This window comes from Agelaius tricolor, unplaced genomic scaffold (genome assembly GCF_023055355.1).
Source record: "Agelaius tricolor isolate 1412-34295 unplaced genomic scaffold, bAgeTri1.0.p SCAF_31, whole genome shotgun sequence".
In the NCBI taxonomy this organism is placed as follows: Eukaryota; Metazoa; Chordata; class Aves; order Passeriformes; family Icteridae; genus Agelaius; species Agelaius tricolor.
In genome coordinates this window covers 2,170,159-2,192,886 of record NW_027269291.1, presented here as the reverse complement: position 1 = coordinate 2,192,886, position 22,728 = coordinate 2,170,159, and the positions used below count along the sequence as shown (strand labels likewise).

General features: G+C 58.6%; 4 protein-coding genes across 8 annotated transcripts; 2 read left to right on the top strand and 2 right to left on the bottom strand.

Annotated features, from left to right (window-relative positions):
• Positions 1 to 18: 18 nt before the first annotated feature.
• MLX (MAX dimerization protein MLX) lies at positions 19 to 3,873 on the top strand. 2 transcript variants are annotated; one of them, XM_071450963.1, is made up of 8 exons: positions 19 to 466; positions 683 to 719; positions 856 to 945; positions 1,366 to 1,472; positions 1,670 to 1,769; positions 2,015 to 2,114; positions 2,389 to 2,590; positions 2,695 to 3,873. In XM_071450963.1, the coding sequence occupies exons 1-8, from the start codon at positions 329 to 331 to the stop codon at positions 2,749 to 2,751; spliced, it is 831 nt and encodes a 276-aa protein (XP_071307064.1). In that variant the 5' UTR covers positions 19 to 328; the 3' UTR covers positions 2,752 to 3,873. The 2 variants fall into 2 exon arrangements, with proteins under 2 accessions (XP_071307064.1, XP_071307065.1); XM_071450964.1 differs by having other exon boundaries at positions 30 to 376.
• A 346-nt stretch (positions 3,874 to 4,219) lies between these two features.
• On the bottom strand, positions 4,220 to 5,955 carry PSMC3IP (PSMC3 interacting protein). 2 transcript variants are annotated; one of them, XM_071450965.1, is made up of 8 exons: positions 5,687 to 5,955; positions 5,509 to 5,615; positions 5,354 to 5,443; positions 5,172 to 5,283; positions 4,928 to 5,073; positions 4,730 to 4,801; positions 4,592 to 4,651; positions 4,220 to 4,512 (listed from the first exon to the last, which is right to left on the bottom strand). In XM_071450965.1, the coding sequence occupies exons 1-8, from the start codon at positions 5,715 to 5,717 to the stop codon at positions 4,453 to 4,455; spliced, it is 678 nt and encodes a 225-aa protein (XP_071307066.1). In that variant the 5' UTR covers positions 5,718 to 5,955; the 3' UTR covers positions 4,220 to 4,452. The 2 variants fall into 2 exon arrangements, with proteins under 2 accessions (XP_071307066.1, XP_071307067.1); XM_071450966.1 differs by having other exon boundaries at positions 4,748 to 4,801; positions 5,687 to 5,945.
• A 139-nt stretch (positions 5,956 to 6,094) lies between these two features.
• Positions 6,095 to 14,743, bottom strand: RETREG3 (reticulophagy regulator family member 3). The gene is made up of 9 exons (XM_071450962.1): positions 14,430 to 14,743; positions 13,830 to 13,936; positions 12,663 to 12,693; positions 11,447 to 11,573; positions 10,697 to 10,781; positions 9,807 to 9,944; positions 8,579 to 8,658; positions 8,078 to 8,210; positions 6,095 to 7,614 (listed from the first exon to the last, which is right to left on the bottom strand). Exons 1-9 carry the CDS (start codon positions 14,618 to 14,620, stop codon positions 7,181 to 7,183), a joined length of 1,326 nt encoding a protein of 441 aa, XP_071307063.1. The 5' UTR covers positions 14,621 to 14,743; the 3' UTR covers positions 6,095 to 7,180.
• A 44-nt stretch (positions 14,744 to 14,787) lies between these two features.
• Positions 14,788 to 22,052, top strand: TUBG1 (tubulin gamma 1). 3 transcript variants are annotated; one of them, XM_071450957.1, is made up of 12 exons: positions 14,788 to 14,947; positions 15,157 to 15,269; positions 15,772 to 15,939; positions 16,131 to 16,199; positions 16,995 to 17,074; positions 17,686 to 17,812; positions 18,459 to 18,545; positions 18,752 to 18,901; positions 19,509 to 19,556; positions 20,168 to 20,320; positions 20,571 to 20,732; positions 21,360 to 22,052. In XM_071450957.1, exons 1-12 carry the CDS (start codon positions 14,899 to 14,901, stop codon positions 21,555 to 21,557), a joined length of 1,404 nt encoding a protein of 467 aa, XP_071307058.1. In that variant the 5' UTR covers positions 14,788 to 14,898; the 3' UTR covers positions 21,558 to 22,052. The 3 variants fall into 3 exon arrangements, with proteins under 3 accessions (XP_071307058.1, XP_071307061.1, XP_071307060.1); XM_071450960.1 differs by having other exon boundaries at positions 20,247 to 20,320; positions 21,360 to 21,498; XM_071450959.1 differs by lacking the exon at positions 19,509 to 19,556.
• The last annotated feature ends 676 nt before the right edge of the window (positions 22,053 to 22,728 follow it).

Here is a 22,728-nt window from a genome sequence, read left to right as displayed (position 1 = left end):
AAGAGGCTGCTCCTGCCGTGCGTGTCCGTGCGCCCGTCCCGTCCCCTCCCCGCTCCCGTTCTGGCCCCGGGCCCGTCCGGTGTGGGACTCCCGGTGCCCGGTGGGTCACTCCCAGTGGGTCACTCTCGGTGCCCGGGGGGTCACTGCCGGTACCCAGTGGGTCACTCCCGGTGCCCGGCGTGGGTCACTCCCGGTGCCCGGCGTGGGTCACTCCCGGTGCCCGGTGTGGGTCACTCCCGGTGCCCGGTGGGTCACGCCCGTTACGTCACGGGCGCCCCCTGGCGGCGGCGCGCGCTCCCCGTCGGTCACATGACCGGGCGGGCGGAAGATGGCGGAGCCGCCGGGCGCCGCCGCCGCCGAGGACTCGTGGGGGAAGGTGGGGCCGGGATCGGGTCGGGCCGGTCCGCCGGGTGCCGCGGGGGCGCAGGGCGGCGCGCCGGGACGGGGCTCGTGGCGGCCGGGCAGGGTGAGCGCCGGGCCGGGGCTACGGGAGGCGGGGAGCGCGCACGAGTCGGTGCCGGGGCGAGGGGCGGTGGTGAAGGCCCCGGCGGGGCCGCGGCTCGGGGGTGGCGGGTTCTCCTCGGGCTGACCGAGCTCCTGAGAGCGGGGGGGCTCCGGGGCGCGGCCGCGGTGGCCGCCCAGCCCCGCTGACGTGTCTCCTCCGCCCTCCGGCCCCGCGCAGGTGGACGCAGCCTACGGCGACAATGGCCTGGACTCCGGTAGGTGCCCGGGCGGCGCCCGGCCCGCGCCAGCCCCGTCCGTGGGTGGCAGCGGCTGCCCGGGGACGCCCCTCACGTCCCCGCACCCGGTCACACCCCGAGCTGGGCACTGACCCCGGGACAATCTTAATTCCAGCTCTCTTCATGGAAAATGCCCGGAAAGGCAGCATAGTGTCCCGGGCCAACAGCATCGGCTCCACCAGTGCCTCTTCTGTCCCCAACACAGGTGGGGTTTGCTCTCCGTGACAGCGCTGTTCTGCTCGCTGGGGAATCCGGCACATGTCGGGCTTCAGGTCTGCCCTGCACCGAGGGGGTGAGCGTGGCTGGGCAGGATTCCTGTCCTGACAAGGAGGAGGAAGGTGGTGGGAGCAGCATCAGGGTTCTGTGCTTTCCAGCAGGGTTTGGAGTCGAGAATCACTCTGGTTTTGTCACCTTCCCAAGGGAGCTGCCGGCATCTGCCTCCTGCCCAGCTCCCTGAGGAGACTGAAAGTATTGCCAGGGCTCCTTGGAAGGCTTTTCTGCCCGGCCTGCTGTAGTTGAATGGGGGCTATGCTGGGCCTGGCTGCAGCTGTATGGTCCCTTGAGCAGTCTTGTGCCCCTCGTGGTGCCTCTGTGTCCCACGCCCAGCCCCACTGTGTCCCCACAGATGATGAGGACAGTGACTGTGCCCAGGAGTCCCCAAAGGAGACCTACAAGGACCAGCGCCGCCGGGCACACACCCAGGCCGAGCAGAAACGCCGGGATGCCATCAAGGTGAGCGAGGCATGAGGCAGCAGGCAGTGCTGCAGGGCTCTGCTCTCCCAGCACTTCTGTTCTGCTGCTGGAGCTGCCAGATCCCTGCTCTGTGTGTGCTGGGAACTGCCCTGGCTCTGTGCTGTGGGAGCTGGGTGTGCTCCTGGCCTCACAGGATGGATGAGCCCACCACACGCCGTGGCTCTGCTTCCCTGCAGAAAGGCTACAATGACCTGCAGGCCATCGTCCCCACCTGTGAGCAGCAGGATTTCTCCATCAGCTCGCAGAAGCTGAGCAAGGCCATTGTGCTGCAGAAAAGTGAGTCCCAAGGGCAGGAGGGAAGGAGGTGCTGTCAACCCCCAAAGCTCCGCCCTAGAGGTGTGCAGGGCAAAGTTCAGCACCTTGGAACCTTCTGGTGTGATGAGGCTCTGGGGAGCCTGGGTGCTGCTCACCTGCACTCCAAGGGAACTGGGTCAGTGGAGCTGATGGAGCCCTGGCTCAGGCACCTCCTGTGGGGATCTCATGTGTGCTCCCAAATCCTCACTCTGTGTTTTCGTGCTCAGCTATTGACTACATCCAGTTCCTGCACAAGGAGAAGAAAAAGCAGGAGGAGGAAGTTTCTACCCTCAGGAAAGACGTGATGGCCTTGAAGATCATGAAAGTGTAAGGGAAGAGCTGTTGGGGTCATGTCCTCTACTCGCTGTTGTTCCCTCACATCCTTGTGGGGTCCTGCAGTGGTTCTGCATCTGGGGACAGGCCTGGAGCTGGGAACCAGGAGCATGAGTTGGTGTGGGAATTGAGAGCTGGGAACAGGAGTTGGTGTGGGAATTCAGAGCTGGGAGCAGGAGTTGGTGTGGGAATTCAGAGCTGGGAGTGGGAGCTCAGAGTCACATGTGGAGACCTCACTGCTGACCTTGGTGTGCTGTGCTTGTTTCAGGAACTATGAGCAGATTGTGAAGGCTCATCAGAACAACCCGAACGAGGGGAAGAACCAGATCTCTGACGAGCTGAAGTTCAATGTTTTCCAAGGCATCATGGACTCCCTGTTCCAGTCCTTCAACGCCTCAGTCTCTGTAACGAGTTTTCAGGAGCTCTCAGCGTGTGTCTTCAGCTGGATTGAGGAGCACTGCAAGCCCCAGGTGAATGCAGAGGGGCTGGTGGCGTGGCTGAGGGGACAGAGACGGTGGCACAGGGGTGGCTGTCCCTCCACAGACCAGCTGACCGTGTCCTCTCTCTGCCACAGACGCTGCGGGACGTTGTCATCGGGGTCCTGCACAAGGTGAAGAGCCAGCTCTACTGAGCCTCCCGTGCCACTTCTGTGCCCGTGGGGATGGGGCACTTCTGCCAGAGGCCAGGGTGCCAGGCACCACCCTGGGCCCTCTCCCTTGTGGCTGTTTTTAAGGTTCTCTGAATTATTTATTGTATTCCTTCTGAAGCCCAACGGTGGCTGTGCAAACACTGCTGCTCCACTCGGTGCCACCAAATCTTTACAGGGACTGGGCAGGAGGGGAGGGAAAGGTGGGGGGCAGAGTCTCTGGCTCAGGCAGTGCCATGGGGTTGCCTGTGCCACTGACTCTCCTTGCAGAGCTGATCCCAGAGCAGCTCCACTCTGTGCCCTCAGGCCTGTGACAGCCCTGCTGTCCCCAAGGTGGGCAAATGTGACAAATGTATACTAAAAACAAAGGGTTTCTGGTATAGTAGCAGGAATTGCTTTTCCCTGACCCTCTGGGCTGTGCCCTGCCCCTCTGAAGCAGCTGTTTTGAGTCAGCTGTTGCATTTTGGAGGAGCCTGGCAGTGCTGGTAGCAGGATGAGCCCATCAAGAGCTGGGAGCTGTGGCCCTGGCAGCACATGCTAGGGCCTTGATGAACCCCAGTTCTGCTGCAGCCCTGGGAAGGAACAGAGGAACACCTCTCCTTTTCAGAAACTGTGGCTGTATTGCACAGGAAAGTTTTGCAGCTGTAGCATAGCACGGCCATGTGCACTTACTGCTCCTCCTCAGAACTTTTATACACACACATATATGACCAGCCTCGATTGGATTTTTATTATTGTTAATTTTGAAATGGTCCCAGAGCACTGCCTGTGCTAGCTGTAGAAGCAGCTGCTATCAGGGACGTGTTTGACCCTGTCCCACGCCCAGTTTGGGTCACAGCTCTGCCCAGGTGAGGGCTGGGCACTGTCCAGAGTGAGGGGACCAGGGTGCTGCCAGCAGCAGGGTTTGTTCTCCATAACCATGTTTGTGCTCCTGCTCCCGAGGCACATCCAGGGAATGTTTATTTCAGGCAGTTTTTCCAGCACTGAGGAGGGAGCAGTGCCTCCTGCCTTGGGAAGAAGACGTGGAATTTTACAGACCTCACACGTGAAAGTGATGTATTTTTCTATTGTGAAAAGTAATTAAATAAATTTCACTGAATGTTTTAACGATTTTTCTGATGCTGAGTTCCTGCAGCTGTGCCCTAGAGCTGGTGGGTTCCAGCAGCCCATTCCATCCCTGTGGCTCAGGTTTCCTGGCTCCTGCCCTCCCCACTCCTGAGGGCTTAAACCCTTCCCTGACACCCTCTGAAGAGATAAACACCACAGGGATGTGCAGCTGAACCAAAATCCTGGTGTTTAATGGATCATATGCTCATGTGACCACTCAGGCACGCAGCAGGAAGCAGCAAGAACACACACAGAGCTCTGCAGCCCAGACACTCCCTCGCTGCCTCTCCTTACCACAACACCAGGGACACAGCACCAGTGCCCCCACGTGTCCCCCCCAGCCAGGCAGCTCCGTGCACTGGGGGCAGGAAAAAACAATATTCCACTGCAAGGAGAGGGCCAGTGCCAAGTTACTGCTACCCACCACCCTTCCAACTGCAAAACATTTTAAAACAAACCCAAATAAATACACAGGACAAATCCTAGTCCTGCAAAAAGAGAAAAAGAACAACCCAACAGCCGAGTTTCAGAGGCAGCTCTGCAGCAGCTTCTCCCCAGAACAAAGGCTCCCCCAGCACCTCACGTGGTCGCTGGCAGCTCCACGCCGTGGTCCTCATCTGTCTCTATCCCGACCTCCTCCTGCACAGCACCGAGCAGATCAGAACAGGCTCAGGGTCTGGCTCGGCAGCCGTGGGCACAACCCAGCCCTGGTACTTACAAAGAATTGCTTCTTGCTCTTGGGATAGCCCTCCAGGATGGCATCCAGCAGCTCGGTGGCCTGGTGAGACAGGGCACGTGCGGGCTGTGGGCAGCAGTCCCGGTGGGGCCCTCACTGCCCCCCTGCGGTACCAGGTACCATCCTCTTCCTCCGTACCATCCTCTTCCTCCGGCGCCACTCCCGGCGGTACAGCTGCTGCTCCCGGCACACCTGCAACAGCCCCGGGTCAGAGCTGCCCTGCAGGGCTCTCGGCAGCCCCGGGCAAGCAAAGCCTGTAAGGGAAGTGCTGGATCCTGGATCCACACTGGCCCCGGTTTGGACACAGCAGCTGTTCACCTTCTCTTTTTCCTCTGGAGTCACATGGTTGGTAGCAGATTTAATCCTCTCCAGTTTCTCCGTGTAACTGGCACAGTCCTTCCTCAGCGCCTCGATCTCCCTGGCAATCTCAGGGGTTGTCATGGAGCTGTTCAAGTCCTTCAGCTCTGGGAAGGTGGCACCGATCACCGCCCGGGCTGGCACCAGGGCACGGCTGGGGATGCCGCGGTGGCTCGGGGCTGCCGGGCCAGGCACACTCACTCACCCGCCTCCATGTGCCGGCAGCTCTGCTGCAGCGCTTGCAGCTGGCCGGAGCGCTCAGCAATCTCCGCGTCCAGCCCGCGGAGCTCCGCATCGCTGGCGGCCGGGAGCTGCTCCTGCGGGGAGCGGCGGGTCAGGGCTGCGGGGCACCGGGGCCGGCGGGCGGGGGCGGAGGCCGGGGCTCACCTGGTCGGCGAAGTAGATCTTCTGCTTCCCGTAGACCTTCTCGCGAACGCGGCCCTGCTGCGCCAGCTGCTCCAGCGCCTTCACCACGGCCTGCGGGAGGCGGCGTCAGCCGGGCCCGGGCCCGCCCCGCCCCAGCCCGGCCCGGCCCCGCTCACCGCCTTGCCCAGCCCGTGCTCCCGCTGCAGGTTCCCGAAGGCATCCTGGGCGCTGTACGGCCGGTTCTGCTCCCGCAGGTACCGCAGCAGGACAGCGGCGGCGCCTCCTGCGGGACCAGCCCCGGTCACCGCGGCCTCCCGGGGCCACCCGGTGCTCCCCCGCCACTCCCGCACTCACCGCCGGCCGCGGCCTCCCGCCCTTTGCTCATCCCGCGCCTCCAGCCCCGCTCCGTTCCCGGTTGGCGCCGTTCACGCACTTCCGGCGCGCCGCCCGCTCCCCGCCAATCGCGGCGAGGGCGGGGCAGACCGCGATGGGCTGGGGAACGTGCCCCGCCCGGTACCGGCCCGCCCCCGCGGGAACGGGGCCCGCGCACAGCCCACGGAGGGCTCGGCCCTCACCGGCCGGAACCGGCGCTCCCGCTCCCTCGCCCCCCGCCACCTCCGCACCGGACTCGGCCAGCGAAGGGGCTCCAGCCCGTACCCGTTACCGAGCTCCCCTTCCCGGCCGAGGCCGCTCCCCCGCCCCCGACCTCAGCCCCGGCACGGCTGACGCAGCGGGATAAGCAGAATCAGAGACAGCAGCCGGTAACGGGGTCCCTGACGAGGTACGTTCTTGGCTGCACAAACGTGATCAGAACCGGGTCTGTATGGCTTAGGAAAAGTAACGGGGGCACTCGGTGGGCAGAGGGGGGCTGGCTCTCCCTGGAGGCTGCTGGTTTGTTCACAGGCACGAACCTCTTCAGTCACTGCTGGTCTGGGCTGCTGTCCCTGTGCGGTTCCCACTGCCAGGCTCTGCCTGCACAAGGCTGGAGGCATCAAGGGCCCAGGGGACACACCAGGACCCTGTGAGCCCTGCTCCACCTCCTCTTTCCTCCAGGAAAACGCGCAGCCTCGGCCCTGCCCACGGGAACGCGCTGGAGCAGCACAGGGGTTTCTAGCAAAGTGTTAGTTGGCTGTTAACAAAGGCTGTTAGTTCAGAAAAGCAACACAAGAGCAGGGGCTACACGTGGATGTTCTTGTAGGTGGTCTGATGGTCACAGCAGGTGTCTTATTGCCATTAAGCTCTTACAAAACAGCATCACGAGGAGCTGGAGCCGAGGGAGCAGCCAGTGCAAGGAAAACATTGTGGCTGCTCAACATCCACAGTGGAGCAAGGGGCTTGGTTCCACCTGGAGTTGGATATTGCTAGGAGAGAAGACTTGGATTTGTGCACATATTAGGATTGGGGAACAGCTGTCTGAGACAGAACAGCATTGAGGCCCAGACACCACATCTGAGGGGCTCTGTCCTGTTCCCCTGGTTACACATCAGTGCCAGAACTCAGTGCACAATTGTTCCTGGCGATGCTGTCAGTCCCACTGGACTTGAGAGCTGCAAACACCAGATTTATTGTCTTAGAGAAAGTTTGGAGCAGGCAGCATCATGTCAGACAGTGCAGGGTGATTGTGGAGCTATCCCATCAACGCCTCTTCCCTACAGATTGCCAGTGTCCTTTATTTGAAGATCCAAGCGAGGCTGTGGAGTCACAAGTCACAGTGGTGCACCCAGCCAGGAGTGGCTGTCACATCACCCAGACTCCCAGGAGACGATTGAGAGAACTGTGCAAAGCTTTTCCTTCTAGGATTCACTCCATGATGCACAATAGAAAACCAGAGGGAAGTGACAGGATGGTTTACTGGCCCCGGGAGCCAGTGGGATCCAGCTGGTTCAGCTCAGACTGATCCAGCAGTTCAAAGTCATCCCCTTCAGCATCAGTGTCCAAGTCCAAACTGGCTGCTCTGAGGTGAGTCTTTGCCCCTCTCTGGGGATTGGTGCTGTGTGAGGGGCCTGCCTGGGAGCCTCCTGACAGTGCCAGCTGGATCATGCCCCTGGTGACAAAGCCAGCGATGTTGTTGGTGAGGTTCTGCACCGATGGCAGCGTGCCAAACTCCTCCTGCTCATACTGGAGCTGCAGATCCTCTGTCCCTTGGGGGCGGTACGCCAGGCTCGGGATCCCAATGCTGGTGTCATCCTCATCATCTATGCCCGTTGTTTCTGGGTTTATGGAAGGGAAGTCAGGCAGATCCCTGGCAAAAGATTCTTCTGGGTCACTGTGACCATCCAGGTCTGGAAGAGGAGAAAGTGCTTTAATTGCCAGGACTCACCAGCACCCACAGGGCCAGGCAGGAGCTGGGCCAGCAGCTCCCCTGGACAGACTGTTAGCAGCTCAGAGATCACACGTTTTTCAATGTTTCCCTCCCCTCATCCCAAGTGCTCAGATCCTCCCAGCTCACTCACAAGGAACACTGGTGCTGAAGCAGCCCCCTGTGAGAGGGGAGCCCCAGCACCCAGAGCCAGACTGGCAGAGCCAGATCTGCCTGTGCAGAGCTGCTGCCCTCACTCAAGCACCACAGGAATGAAGGAGGAATTTCAGTTCTGAACAAAACAGGCAGCTGTAGCTCATTTCCAGCAGCAAGGCTGACATCAAACAGCCAGACCTCAATGATGGGAGGTAACACATCCTCCCTCTAGCCTGTCACACTGGCACCTGCTTAGCATTCCACACCTTCCAGAAGTTGCCCCCTCTCACCTTCTGATCCCTCTGTCAGGGGTGTCTGGCCCCTTGAAAGGTTGAACATCCCATTTTCAGTATAGGAAACCTCAGCATCTGAATGCTCAGAGTCGGAGATGGTCAGTTCCTTGGCGACCACAGAGTCATCCAGCTTTGAAATAGAAAATAAAATTGAAAACATCAGCTCTAGAAAGGTTATCCCCATGCCTCAAGACAAAACAGATGATGGAGTGGCCCTCCAGCTAAAGCTGGACCCCATGGGAGCCTGGTACCTGAGACTCATTCACATTTACTGCACAGGCTAGGAGACTGCAGCTGGCACAAGCAGCTCTGGACATTCTTTAGTGGAAAAGAGTGGGAAAGACCTATCTAAAAGGACAGTGTCCTCATCTGCTCTCCTGTCACTCTCAGCTGCGCTGCCAGATGTGCTGCTCACATCTCAGCCAGATGCTGCATGTCCCCCCCAGTGAGGTTTGCTCTTTCCAGCTGAGCTCTTCCCTCTCCCAAAAGCTCCATTACCTTGGGGCAGAATGCAGCCAGCTCCTCTTCACTGTCACTCCCATCATCCGTGGCTTCCTGACCCAGGGCCCGGCCATGCACTGTTAGAAACCACACACAAAGCTGTTCCTGCTGCTGGGCAAGGCTCTGTGCAGGACCAGAAACCCCCAAACTGCACTTAACAGAGCAGAGCCCTGTTCCACAGCAGAGCCATGATCATTTGCAGTTTTTTTGCTGAAATGAACATGTTCAGAACTCCCTCGCACAGAGGGAGTTGTTTTTCCTCCTTTCCTTCCTTTTTCCAGAATAGAGAACACACAGTTCTGACAGCCAAGAACTGGAGCAGCTCAGTGCTGTGAAAAGCCCACAGCAGCTGCTTCCTAGGAGATGGCTGCAGAGGAGGAACTGCCTCTCTCTCTTCCCAAGGATCTGCCATGCCAGACATGCAGCCCCTACCGCCCACCAAGGCTGGAACCTCTGTTCACAGCCCATTCCCGGGATCAAAGATCCAGGTGTGAAACCTTGGGGGCAGAAAGGGCACAGGACTCTATTGGAATATTACCAATACTGCCAGATGGGACATGCCTGAGTTTGTCTGGCCCTTGCTGCTGAACCAAACAGCGGCACTGTGGTGTTTTCACCCCAGAGACACTTTGGGGTGTGTGGTGTTTTCACCCCACAGACACTTTTGTCTGGCTGGGTGTGTGGTGTTTCCCCCCACAGACACTTTTGGCTGACTGGATGTTGCAGCTGGGCACTGCAGACAAGTCCAGGCCTGCAGGAGCTCTGGTGGTGGTGGTATGGAGCTTCCCCCTGTAACAGTGGCTGCTCCTCAGGTTTACCTCTGGCAGAGAAGCTTTAAGGTGACAGTGAAGGAAAGGAGTTGGTTCTGATGGAGGGTTTGGATCCAGAGCTTTATTCTGGCCCACAGGCCTCTGAATCCAGCACCAGCTCCAACAGAACTCCCTGACCCCGTGGTTGCTGTTCCTTTTAACCCCGGGGAGAGGGGCAGGGAAGGGGCAGGAAGCCACCAACCAGGTACAAGGGACAAAGGACACCTGGATGGCCCAGTGTCCCTCCAGGGGTAGAGGGCATCCTTTGAATCTGCCAATCATTCTGGAATGCCAGGACTGCCAGACAGTGCTGGGAGGGGAAAGGAGAGGTGACTGACACACCTGGCAGGGAATTATCAGGGGAGAGACCCGAGGCTCTGAGGTAAACCCTGAGATCCCACCCCAGCAGGACTCACGCTGCCTCTGGCGCTGCCTCGCTGTCACGTATCCCCGCACGCTGAAGTCCAGGCGCTGCAGCACGGGCTCCAGCCTGCGGTACACGCGCTGCCCCAGCCTGTGGTACACGGCCAGGGGCCACAGCAGCACCAGGAGCACTGCAGGAAGCAGGGATGTGGGTTAGAAGGGTGCTCAGGATGCTGCTGGAGCAGGTGCCATCACTGTAGCAGTGTGTTTCTTGTTGACGGAGTGACAAAACTATTTTTGTCCTTTTAGAAAGGAAAGAAGCCTAGAAGTTTCTCTCCTCAATTAGGTGAAAAAAGCTACTTCATAGGTCATGGGGACTTCACCCCAAATGTAAGGATAGCTAATTGGACAGAAGCCAAAAAGTCCTGCCTGGGCAATTGAGTAGAAAAAGAAGTGAACAAAGAAACTAATCACTTTTGGGAGGTGTTTTACTAGGAGCAGGACTTCTGGCACCTGGCTCAGTTTTTCTCTGTTTGTTATTTTGCCTTTTATTAAATCTTTTTGTTTCCAACACTGCAATAGAAGCCATCCTGCTGATTTTTATGCCTCCAAGGGTAGCTGAGCTATCTTAAGTATGTTATAGCCCTCCAAGAGCTTATTAGACCTGGCTCAAGGAGGCTCCTGTATCACATCACCTCTGCCAATTTAACAAAATGGAGAGGCCAACCTGTTAGTGCTCAGATCTGTAGTTACTAAGCACTCAAACATCTTCTCTCCAGACCAGAGTCCTGGTCAAGAAGCACCCCATTCCTGGGAGAATGTATTGTTTTAAATTTTAAACCCATTCACACAAGCTTTCCTTTTGAGCCCCATTCCTTGGACATTTGGCACCCACTCATCTCCTTTCACATGTAAGTCTGTGTTGGCACAGAGATTTACTTACACAGCAGGTATGAGAGCAAGAGCCCAGGGATGTACCGGCCCAGGACAGCCAGGAAAGTGAACACTCCACACACTAGAAGGCAAAACTGAAGACATGAGAGACAGTGAGTTTCCAGGGTTAAGCAGTAGGTGCACTCACTTCTTGACCATGTCAGCCTCTGCAAATTCTGGGTCAGGTCATTGTTCCAAGGAGGGTGAAGCCTTCACAGTGTCCAACCCCCTGCTCCAATGTGGGCACAGGCACAGGGGTATCTGCCCTCAGAGCCACAGGCAGGAGATTCCCAAAGCAGGGACACCAACAGCAAGGAAGAGGTCAAACTAGAGAGCTCTTCAAGGTGAAGAGCACAAGGACAATATCACTGTGCTACAGGTTTCTCTTTCCATAAACTCAAAAAAAAGAAGGAGGAAAAAGCTTGACACATTCTCAAACTGTTAAAACCCAGCGAGGAGACAAATTTGACAGACACTTGAAAAGCCAGAAACCTACAGAAGGAGCAGCCACGCTCTCACTTCAGTGGTGCAATCCACACACTGACATTCACTTTCTCCTCCCTCCTCCACAACCTGATTATTCTGCCTGGGTTTTCCATTCCTCCCCACCACATAATAGGCACGGTGCTGTGGGAGACCTCCCATGACAACCTCCCATCAGAAACGTGTTCAGCCAGTGCTGGATGCCAGCACAGGAGGATCCTCGTGGTCAGCAGAGGCTCCACACCAAACAGGTTATTTCTGAACTGCACATTCTTACCTTGCCAGGACTTTGCCTCTTGAAAACGAAGAGATTACTGAAGAAGTTGGTCCCAGTCACCCATCCCTCAGCCAAATGATGACAGAGCTCTGGCAGCCCGAGCAGCCGAGGGTGGACGTATCCCCAGCTGCAGGGAAGGCAGAATTTGGGAAGACATTGCTGCATCAGTGTCAGGGCTGAAGACCCTCATTACAAATATTTGTCTTAAAGCTTCCTTCTGTTCCCACCCAGCACAGAGCTCTAGAGGTGAGGGCCACTTGCCCTCCAAGCAGTGCCCTGCCCAAAGCAGTTCAGCTACAGCCCCTCTAGCAGCATCCCAGTGCTCCCACAGCAGCTCACGAGCAGGAATTTCAGTCAATGCACTGTCAAATTTCAGTTTCCATGCTGCTGGAGGGAGTGCACAGTGCAGAGGCAAATCAAGTGAATCCATTTACTTTTTCTGTGTTTATCTGGTCAACTGCAGCCTCCAAACGTTCAGCATGAGGTCTAGAAGCAGCCTTGCACCTCACTTCATGTTACTCTGGAGGCCTTGAACTGGTCAGTTTTGTTAGTGTTGCCTAACTGCTAATCAGGAGTACCTGAAGGTTAAAAAGAGCAATTCCTTTTGTGCTTGGGCCTCTTAAAAAAAAATAAATAAAGACAATTGTCCTGTGGCAGCAGGTCAGGTGATTTAATCAGGAACTGACATCCAGCACAGCCTGGCAGTGGGGCAGGAAGGTGTGCCCAGAGAGGCAGGTGTGAGCAGTGAGGCAACACCTCAGCATTTCTCAACCCATAATTAATGCTGCAGTCAGATCATAACTATGCAGAAACAACTGCTGGAACAAGCCTGTTAAATATTCCCTATCAAGTCTCAGAGGACTTCATTAATTCCCACAGAAATGCTGTTTTCCTGCTACTGGAGAACCCACACAAGAGGAATTGCTCTTAAGGCAGCACTTCTAACTTCAGGGGGCAGGCAATCAAGCGAGCATATCTGGAGGCTGGTATGAAGGCAAAGTATAATAAAATGGCTGGGGCAAGTCAAAAACTTCTCATGACCACCTGGCTGCACCTGGGTCTCCACCTGCCCTCTGCTGAGCAGCTCCCAGCTCCCTCCTCCCCCCTCCTTCTCCTCCTCCTCCTCACCCAAAGGTGCCAACATCCCAAGCATGTGCAGGTAACAACACAGTATCACAGCAAAGTATCACAGCAGAGCAGTCAATTAGTTTCCTACCTCTCATTGTCTAATTCATCAGGTCTTGCCACTAAAATATTAAGAACAGACACTACATTAGTCGCAAGGAATTTGCCATGGGAATGCTTAGCTCTTGGGATTTAAGTAAAGCTTTAATAAGCTGGGGAACACCTGGAAAAGACATTAAGTGTAATTACAGGATGGAGAAGCATCACTCCATAACAAATCCTGAGTGTGTACGTGTGACAGCACAGGACTGCAGGAGTCTCCCTGGTGCTCCTTGGTGTTTGTTGGACTCTAGAGGCTCCCACCTCCCTCTCCCCCACTCCCTGCACACACCAGCTGGGCAGCAGGAACAGCCTGCAGACTGGAGGCATCAGGGATTTAAGTCCTTTAATACCTTCCCACCCAGGCTGGGACTTGAAAGGGATGTACCAGCCACCCTGAGAGATTAAATCAGAGCGATGAGGAAGCTGGACAGATACTGTCTCCTAACAAGGAGCCTGAGCCAAGCTTTGAAACAGAGGAAAGCTTTAATGTCTTCCCAGGAACTACAGGGAACATGGATTGAAGCAGAAAGCTGGGAGCTGGACTTGCTGGTTAGTCAGGGAACCAGCCATGGGAACATGCAGACCCTCACACTGCTCCAAACTAACCTGTCCATGCAAAGCCAAGGGACCCTACTTGGATTGGGGGTGTTCATCAGTGTATTAATGTCACAAAGGAGGGAAACAACTGCTTTGGTTACTGAAAGCTGAAAAGTAACTTCATTACAGCCCTTCAGATGCCTCTTCTCCCAAAGACATCTCTGATCAACAGCAAGGCTGGGACTTGTCTTCATCCTAAACTGATTATGGATTCTGAGGGGGAATCCAGACGAGTTCCATATGCTTCTGTTTCTCACTCTGGTACTGAATGCTCACAAAGTGAATCACTGTCTCAAACCTGCACTAGGTCACGTACATCCTGTGGTTCAGGATTACAAGACAAATAACAGTGTCACAAACACAAAAAGAACTTGTGTTTACACAGGTTAGAATATTGCAGCTCCAGAAAGAGCATGCCTGCAGTACTCTTGCTGGCTTCTAGACCCTTAAAGCAAAAAGTTGAGGTTTTGACAAGGTAACTACAGGCAGTGCAGAGCCTGTACTTGTGGGGCTGGAAACTGGGCTTGATTTGCTGCTATGAGCTCAAAATGCAACTTACCACCAATTTCTGGCCAGATTTTGTGCTTCCACTGGTCTAGACACACTACTACTATGAGGGTTACAGCAATCAGGAACAGCAAACGCAGGGAAGTCAGAGCAAAGAACCTATGGGGGAAAAAACCAAAGAGTCGGTACCAGCCAGATGTTTATGAGACAAAAAGGGGTAACACAAACCAACCTCAAACCACTCACTCAGGGGGAAGACTCAGCACCTGCTACTCAGTCACACACAGCGTGCCCTGGGGGCATTTGCCGGGTGACTCCGGTTTGCTCGTGTCAGTTGTCCCGGGACAGCCCTGCTGTACAGCTCCTGTCCCGGGCAGGCTGCCCTCCCTCCCCTGCCACAGAGTCGGCTGAGTTTTCCCGGCTGGTTTGATGCTCTCAGGTACAAGGAGAGCACGGGGACGGGGCTGCAGCAGACCCAGCGCTCCCGGTCTCTCCTGTGCGGAACGGGGCACGGAGCAAACCCGCGGCCCCTTACCGACCGCTCCTCCCCGGGGGCAGCTCCCCCAAGCCCCCGACCCCCGGTGACGGGGCTTGGTGGGGCCGCTGCACCACCCGATCCCGATCCCGATCCGGTTCCAGCCCCGCCGCTCACCAGAACAGGCCGTGCACCGCCACCCAGCACAGCGCGCTGCGGCCCGGCCGCTCCCACACCAGCGCGGCCTGCACGGCGCCCAGCAGTGGCTCGTAGGGCCCGAGGCGGCAGCGCAGCGCCGCGCTCAGCGCCTGCACCCGCCGCTGCCGCTCGCCGGGCCCGGGCCCCACCGCCGTTGCCGCCGCCGCCATCGCTCCCTCACGGCGTCAACATCCGCCCGCCCGCCGCGCGCGCGCGCCCGCCGCAGGCATGGCGGCCCCCAGCAACCGACTGCGACGCCACTGTGCGCGCCGCCATCTTGACGCATGCGCGGCCGGCGCCTCCTGCCGGGCCGCACGCGCGTTACCGGGGAGGCGCTGCCCCGGAAGCGAGCGGCGCGCACGCGCACTGCCGTTGGCGCCGGCGGGAGACGCGGTGGTACCGGAGTCGGGCGGGGCGCGGAGCGGAGCAGAGCGGAGCCTCGGCCGCGATGCCGCGGGAGATCATCACCCTGCAGCTGGGCCAGTGCGGCAACCAGAGTGAGCGCGCCACGGCCGCGGCGGGCCCGGGGCAGCGCGCACCGGGCGGGGCCGGGATGCTGTGGTGGGGGGGGGGGGCAGTTAGCGGGGCCTGGCGGGACAGGGCGGGGCCTCACGCGGGTGGGGCGGGGCCTGTGGGACGGGGCGCTCCGGGCCTTGCCCCGGTACCGGCCCCGGTGCCTGGCCCGTCTGACCGCGCCTCCCCGCAGTCGGGTTCGAGTTTTGGAAGCAGCTCTGCGCCGAGCACGGCATCAGCCCCGAGGGCATCGTGGAGGAGTTCGCCACCGAGGGCACCGACCGCAAGGACGTTTTCTTCTACCAGGTACCGGCAACCCCGGGCCGCGGAGCGTGAGCTGCCCTGCTCCCCGCGGGGCTCCGTGCCCCGGCAGGCTCCGCTCACTGTCCGTGCCCGTTCCACACCCCCGCGGGCACGAGCGGCTCTCAGCCCGGGCTCCCGCTCCCAGCCCGCTCCGGGCTCCCGCCCGCGCTCCCGCTCTGTGACTGGAGCGCTGTGGAGGCGGAGCAGAGGCACGAGGCTGGGGCTGCCATACATAGTGTCTTATGTAAGCACCGGGAGTTCCTCCCCCTCGCCGGCTGGGAGAGCTCGGGGGCACAGAGATGCTGTACTGAGGACAGGCTGCTCAGGAGCTGCCTCTCCCTCCTTCCTGTCGCTGTGTGGGGCTCACCTGCAGCCAGGGGGTGGCTCATGCACAGGAGCAGCCTTTCCCTCCTCCCTCTCGCCCTCACCTGCAGCCAGGGGTGGCTCATGCTCTGGGAAGGAGGTGAGCTGCAGCAGCATGGTGATCCTCTTGCTCCCGTTGTAGGCAGATGATGAGCACTACATCCCCCGGGCCGTGCTGCTGGACCTGGAGCCCCGAGTCATCCACTCCATCCTCAACTCCCCCTATGCCAACCTCTACAACCCAGAAAACATCTACCTGTCTGAGCATGGAGGGGGAGCTGGCAACAACTGGGCCAGTGGCTTCTCACAGGTACCACCCGCCCTAGTCCTGCTGGGTGAGACTCCTCAGCCCTGAGGGTTGTCCTGTGTCCCTGCACTGTGTGGCACCCTGGCACAGGACCACATTGCCACTCTCACTCAGCTTCACACTGAGCTTGAGCAGCTCTCGTCCATGTTCTGTGTGGGAAAGGAGCAAAACCAGTCCTGATCTCTCTCTTGCAGGGAGAAAAGATCCATGAAGATATTTTTGACATAATAGACAGAGAGGCTGATGGGAGTGACAGCTTGGAAGTAAGTAAACAAGGGATTTGGATCTGGTGGCCCTGCCTGGTGTTTTCCCAGCTAGGTTGCTCTTTGTAAGGTTGAGCTCAGCACTCTGGTGAGCACAGACTTAGCTTAGTGAACTTCTGAGCACAGAACATGTAGAGAGGGGATCTGGGGACAGGAGGTCTGTCCATGCCCACTCCAGCCTGCCCCAGAAGTTCTCTCACTGTTTGCTTGTGGGACATTTTTCTCTGTGCTGTCCATGTGAACCCATACCCTGTGTGCAGACAGACAGGGCTGCCAGGTGCTCGTGTCAGGCTGTGACATGGCAGCAGGGGAAGGGAGAACGTCACTAAAACAAGCTGGCAGGAGATTCAAGTGCCTGTTGTGGGAGCTGAGCATGTGGGAGCTGCCCTGGAGCCAGGCACTGGGAGCTTGGCCTCATTCTAGAAGGAGGGAGGGATGTGAAGGACCCAGGAAAGAGCTGAGAACATGCAGTTCCATTTCCTGTGACAGACTGGACCCTGGAGGTGACATTGGAGCTGTTCCAATGCTGGTCTGGGTGGGAGGAACCTGAGAGCAGCTGTTGCACTTTGTGGGGTGTGCAGAGATGTGGATCCCACTGTGTGGGCAGCAGTGGCCTGAGGAGCTGCAGCTGCTGCTGGGCTCTGGAGGAGCTGGCTCAGCCTCTGCTGCCTCCATGCTCTGAGAAGCTCTGGCCCTGTCTGGCAGGTCTCTGCTGGAGGTAGCAGGGCTGACACATTGTCTGCCTGCTCTGGGGCTGAGCTTTACCTTCAGCACCTGCCTGCTGCTTCCTTCCAGGGCTTTGTGCTTTGCCACTCCATTGCTGGTGGAACAGGCTCCGGGCTGGGCTCGTACCTCCTGGAGAGGCTGAATGACAGGTGAGCACAGCCCTGGACAGGTGAGCACAGCCCTGTCCCCTGCCCAGAGCGCAGAGCCTGGCCCAGCCCAGCCCGGGCAGCCTGCCTGGAGCTGGAGAGCGCTGACTCAGAGGCACCACCCCCACCCAAACACTGCCTTGTGCAATCCCTGGCACGCTGCCTGCACAAGGCTGGCTCCTGATACGCCTGGGGACTTCAGAGGCTCTGGAACTGGACTTGATCTGTCCAAGCTCTGCCTTCCCTCAGCCGTTCTTATCAGGCAGCTGCCTGTGGACACCCTGACGGTGCAGGGGAGGGTGGGAGGCTCTGGCTGAAGGCTGTGAGCTGCCATCCTGGCCTGTTGCAGCTTGCATCCTCTTGAAAAGACTTGTGAGCAGCTGCTTAATCAGCCTGTGGATGGCTCAGCCTCCCTGTAGCTCCTCTGGCAGCCAGCTCCTGTGCTGCTGGGGTAGGCATTGCTGGGACACATTCTCTCCCTCCCTGGGAGCCACTCTGGCTGCAGCTTTGGTGACTCACCCTGTCCTGAGCCCTGGAGACTGCTAAGGCAGCTTGTGGGAGGGGAGAGAGCAGCTTGATGGTGTTAACCCTTGAGATGCTGCACTTCTCACTAGGTATCCCAAGAAACTGGTGGAGACCTACTCAGTGTTCCCAAACCAGGATGAGATGAGCGACGTTGTAGTCCAGCCCTACAACTCTCTGCTGACACTGAAGAGGCTGACCCAGAACGCTGACTGTGTGGTAAGAGGCCCGTGGTGCAGCCAGCCCTGAGGAGGTGGCCCTGTCCCCACAGCTCAGAATTGCAGCCCATCCTGGGGAGATGAGCAAGCTCCAGGTGCAGCAACAAGCACACCCCAAACAGAAGGGCCAAGCAGATGTGGCCCCAGGGACCCTCACTGGTGCTCACCCCTGCAGAGCTGCCTGGCATTTCTGCCTTGGCTCCAGCAGATCTTGCCAAGGCAGTGAGGACTGGCTGTGCTTTCTCTGTAGCTGTGCTGCAGCACCTGTGTCACTTGCAGCACCCACAGCATCCCCAGCCAGGCAGCACCTTCAGTCTGCCTTCAGTCACATCTCACCAGACACTGCTCATCCCTGCAGCTGCTCCCTGCATGTGGCAGTGCAGGAGCAGTTGCACTGGAGCTGCTGCAGTGGGGCAGAGCTCTTGGGGAGAGCATGGGGAGCTCAGCCAGGAGGGAGGGAAGAGGCTCCATTGATGGTGTCAGTTACGTGCCATGCGTGAGTCAGCTCGTGGTTTCAAGTGTCTGCCACTTGTGCAGAGGGCTCCTGTCAAGGCCTGTGCTGGACCACCAGTGCCCTGGGACACATGGCCAGGACTGGTCTTCCTCAGCTGCCTCAGGGGCCCTTCAGAGCCAGGTTTCTCTTGCAGGTGGTTCTGGACAACACAGCCTTGAATCGGATCGCGACAGACCGGCTGCACATCCAGAACCCGTCATTCTCACAGATCAACCAGCTGGTGAGAAGGGATTTTCCCTCAGGAGAAGCAAGCACAGGGTTTCCCTGCTGTGTTCAGTTTAGTCTGAACCAGCTTCATGGGCTGGGCTCAGGGGTGGATAGCCTGGAGCTCTGAGTGAGGGCCCTGTGCCCTTCCCTTGGCACGTCAGCATGACGCAGATTTTGACACGCTCTGTGACACTCTGCTGAGCCTGTCCTCTCCCCTAGGTGTCCACCATCATGTCTGCCAGCACCACCACGCTCAGGTATCCCGGGTACATGAACAACGACCTCATTGGGCTGATTGCCTCGCTGATCCCCACGCCCCGGCTGCACTTCCTCATGACGGGCTACACACCACTCACCACCGACCAGTCGGTAAGGCAGCCCCAGGCTCTCCTCCCCATCCCCAAGGGCACAGAAGCTGCCACACTCACCTTGCAGCATCTTGTGTCAGCCTCGTCTCTCTGTGAGCTGTCACTGCACGTCCCAGATCCCAGGCTCACGTCCCAAATCCCAACCCACGTGTGCTCACACCACGTGACAGCCGCATGTGCAGTGAATCAGACCTGAGCAGGCAGCTGTGCTTGTGCCAGGCTACCTGCTGCATGCATCAGGGTCTGGACTGGCAAAAGCCACCCTTAGCAGCGATGAGAGCAAGGCCAGGAGAGTGCACTTGCCAGTCCTACCACCCCTGTGGGCCATCAGCTTTGGCACTTTGGGTCCAAACACCAATGCTCATTGATAGTGGGCTACAGGTGTCAGCCACTTCCTGAAGCTCAGGCTGTGTCTGAGAGTGAATTTGCCACCCCTCTGCACTTCAAGTGCTGCTTCTTGTGTTTGGCTGGTCCCTAACCAGTGCCCCCCAGCCCCCTGGTGCCAGTGGGGCAGTTCTGTTTTGGGAGGTGCTCACCTGCACTGACCCACCACGGCCTGGAAGGAACTAACAGCTGCTCTTCTCCTCTCCCTGTGTGCATTTCCTCAGGATGTTTCTCAGAGAAGCAAATCTGAAAAACTGCTGGCTCTGAAAAGGGTATCAGTGTGTGATCTGTCCTCCAAGGGAGGAGTGTGGGCAGGGCTCAACCAGTGCAGGAGGGGGCTGCCACCTCAGCCAGCTGTCCCTGCTGTGGGCAGGCTGGGTGCTGGCCCTGGCTGTGGCCCCCCTGGCCAGCAGCAGCTGGGAAAAGCCCCAACAGCACTCAGGGACAGGCTGCCCACGGCTCAGAGCTGGGCAAGGCAGGGATCAGGCAGCTGGGGACAACCCCTTTGCTGTTGAACCCCCACTGCTCCCTGCCTGGCAGTGGGACGGGACCCATGTCTGACAGCAACAACATAAAACAGGTCCCTGTCCCTCTGTTCTCAGCTGAGCTTCACCCCCAGCCCCTGCTGTGCTGCAGGGTGGGAGCCAGACAGCCCCCATGCTGGAGCCCCCACTGACACTTTGTTTCTTGGCCTGGCTGTGCCTGTTGTGCAGTGTTGGGATTTCCCTGTCTTGCGTGTGGCTTTGCATGTGACTCCATCCCCGGGGTGAGGGCATTTCTGTCCAGCTGCCCCTGCTCCTGTGTGTGTGTGTGTGTGTACCAGGCAGCAGGAGGGCAGGGAGCAGCACACCTACTCCCTCTGACCCCTGGCTGGCCTGTGCAGGTGGCCAGTGTGAGGAAAACCACAGTCCTGGACGTGATGAGGAGGTTGCTGCAGCCTAAAAACGTGATGGTGTCCACAGGGCGAGACAGGCAGACCAACCACTGCTACATTGCCATCCTCAACATCATCCAGGGGGAGGTGGATCCTACACAGGTGAGTCCCCATTCAGGTACTGATGGCCGTGGTGTGGCACAGGGAAGAGCATGGTCAGTGTGCAGGGATCCTGGGGTGAGGCTAGGCAGTGCCTGAGAGCTGGCTTCAGGTTGCTCCTGTTTGGGCTTTGGCCTCATGGAAAGGCAGCAGGTCATGCTGAAATGACTGAAATGACTCCCCATGGCTGTGAGGAGCAGCTCAGGCTGTTTGTTCCTCACCCTACTGTCCCTTGCTGTTCTCATCCTTGCAGGTTCACAAGAGTCTGCAGCGGATCCGGGAGAGGAAGTTGGCCAACTTCATCCCCTGGGGCCCTGCCAGCATCCAGGTGGCTCTGTCCCGCAAGTCCCCTTACCTGCCATCTGCTCACCGTGTCAGTGGCCTCATGATGGCCAACCACACCAACATCTCCTCGGTGAGTGCCTTCCCTGCCACGCCAGGCCCTGCAGCCCCAGACCTTGTGGTGTCTGGGCATTGTCCATCTCTGTGTCCCTGGGCATTGTCCATCCTCCTGTCCCTGGGCATTGTCCATCTCTGTGTCCCTGAGCATTGTCCATCTCTGTGTCCCTGAGCATTGTCCATCTCTGTGTCCCTGGGCATTGTCCATCCTCCTGTCCCTGGGCATTGTCCATCTCTGTGTCCCTGGGCATTATCCATCCTCCTGTCCCTGGGCATTGTCCATCCTCCTGTCCCTGGGCATTGTCCATCTCTGTGTCCTTGGGCATTGTCCATCTCTGTGTCCCTGGGCATTGTCTATCCTCCTGTCCCTGGGCATTATCCATCCTCCCGTCCCTGGGCATTGTCCATCTCTGTGTCCCTGGGCATTGTCCATCCTCCTGTCCCTGGGCATTGCCCATCTCCGTATCCCCGGCCTTCATCCATCTTCTTCTCTTCATTCTGGGCCTGTCACAAAGCCAGGGACGGGGTTGGGTGGCTCCCAGCAGGGCTCAGATCAGGTCCAGTGTCCTCGCAAGTCCTGCTGGCTCCTCTGGGAAGGTTCCCTGGGGAGCTGTGGCCGCCCTGACCCGGTGCTGCTCCCCAGCTGTTCGAGCGGACGTGCCGGCAGTACGACAAGCTGCGCAAGCGAGAGGCTTTCCTGGAGCAGTTCCGCAAGGAGGACATCTTCAAGGACAACTTTGACGAGCTGGACAACTCCCGGGAGATCGTGCAGCAGCTGATCGATGAGTATCACGCAGCCACACGCCCCGACTACATCTCCTGGGGCACGCAGGAACAGTGAGTGCCCTGCCAGGGGACGGGAAGGTCCGTGGCCACCCCCACGCACGCCGGCAGGGCTCGTCTCTGCCGTGCCCACGTTTGTCACCCCTCAGCGCTGCCTGGCGTGGCAGAGCCCTCGTGCCAGTGCTCCTCTGTGGAAAGCTCTCTGCGGGGAGCTGCAGCTCCTCAGCGGGGCACAGCCCCGGCCCCACCGTGTGCCCTGGCCCAGGACAGGACTGGGGCAGCTGCGCGCTCTGCTGGGAGGGAACCTCTGCCTGTGGGAGCAACACTTGCTGTGAGGAGGAGGAGGAGGAGAGTGACCCTGGGGCTGGGAACAGGCCTGGCCCCCTGAGTTTGGGTGCACACAACCCCCGTGGCCAAAGGCTCCGTGTGGCTGAGCTAGTCCTTGCCCTGGGCGGGAGCCTTGTTCCTCCTTGGCCAGATCAGGCCTGGGGCACAGGCTGTATCTATATTTTTGTAGGTTATTTTGCTTTAATAAAGGCTGTTCCTGCACTGATGCTGCCTGCATGACTCCAGATTGAACAGCCAGGCAGGGAAGCCAGGGGTTGGTGCCTGCTTTGTCTGGCCGGCCAGCCAGCCCCATTGCACAGGAGTACCATGGCCACTGCTCACTGACATGCCCTGGGGTGTGCAGGGCCAGCTCTGCCCCGGCTGGCAGTGCCATGGGGCCCAGGCAGCACTGGGCAACTGCTGCAGCAGAGCCAGAAATACTGGCAGGACCTGCCTGCACGGCTGACCAGGGCTGGCACTGGCACCGCCCTGCCTGCAGAGCACACAGCACCCACATGGATCTCCTGCAGGAGTGAGGCCCTTGCAGAGGTGGGCCACAAGGGGCTGGAGGTGCCCTCACCACTCAGGATCCAAGGCAGGGAACAGCAACACCAGGAAGGACATGGGTGGGAGGCCAGACAGTGTCAGGAGATACGGAGACAGCAGCACTGGTCCTGGCCTGTGGGAGTTGGGCTGTGGCCTGGGGACAAGGGGCAGTGCTGGCGCCATCCCAAACCTAGGCAGCCCAAGGTGAAAATTAGCATTTTCCTCTTACCCTTTGGGGCACAGAGCAGGTGACTAAAAATACAGCCACGGTGGCAGCATGGGCTCCCACGCCCTCTTTGGCAGCAGCCCCTGTGGCTGGGGCAGTTCCCCCCGCCGGGGCAGCCAGTGCCAGGGGC

What these genes read in the sequence shown, in the direction of transcription:
- MLX (XM_071450963.1), top strand. Translation starts at nt 329, where the DNA reads ATGGCGGAGCCGCCGGGCGCCGCCGCCGCCGAGGACTCGTGGGGGAAG. An exon ending in CTCTTCTGTCCCCAACACAG is followed by an intron (nt 946 to 1,365) that starts GTGGGGTTTGCT and finishes GTGTCCCCACAG; the next exon opens with ATGATGAGGACAGTGACTGT. An exon ending in GCCTTGAAGATCATGAAAGT is followed by an intron (nt 2,115 to 2,388) that starts GTAAGGGAAGAG and finishes TGCTTGTTTCAG; the next exon opens with GAACTATGAGCAGATTGTGA.
- PSMC3IP (XM_071450965.1), bottom strand. Translation starts at nt 5,717, where the DNA reads ATGAGCAAAGGGCGGGAGGCCGCGGCCGGCG. An exon ending in AGATCTACTTCGCCGACCAG is followed by an intron (nt 5,284 to 5,353) that starts GTGAGCCCCGGC and finishes CGCTCCCCGCAG; the next exon opens with GAGCAGCTCCCGGCCGCCAG. An exon ending in AGAGCAAGAAGCAATTCTTT is followed by an intron (nt 4,513 to 4,591) that starts GTAAGTACCAGG and finishes GGTGCTGTGCAG; the next exon opens with GAGGAGGTCGGGATAGAGAC.
- RETREG3 (XM_071450962.1), bottom strand. Translation starts at nt 14,620, where the DNA reads ATGGCGGCGGCGGCAACGGCGGTGGGGCCCGGGCCCGGCGAGCGGCAG. An exon ending in GATGAATTAGACAATGAGAG is followed by an intron (nt 11,574 to 12,662) that starts GTAGGAAACTAA and finishes CCTTCCCTGCAG; the next exon opens with CTGGGGATACGTCCACCCTC. An exon ending in TGGCTGCATTCTGCCCCAAG is followed by an intron (nt 8,211 to 8,578) that starts GTAATGGAGCTT and finishes TCTATTTCAAAG; the next exon opens with CTGGATGACTCTGTGGTCGC.
- TUBG1 (XM_071450957.1), top strand. Translation starts at nt 14,899, where the DNA reads ATGCCGCGGGAGATCATCACCCTGCAGCTGGGCCAGTGCGGCAACCAG. An exon ending in GGGCCAGTGCGGCAACCAGA is followed by an intron (nt 14,948 to 15,156) that starts GTGAGCGCGCCA and finishes GCCTCCCCGCAG; the next exon opens with TCGGGTTCGAGTTTTGGAAG. An exon ending in CACTCACCACCGACCAGTCG is followed by an intron (nt 18,902 to 19,508) that starts GTAAGGCAGCCC and finishes GCATTTCCTCAG; the next exon opens with GATGTTTCTCAGAGAAGCAA.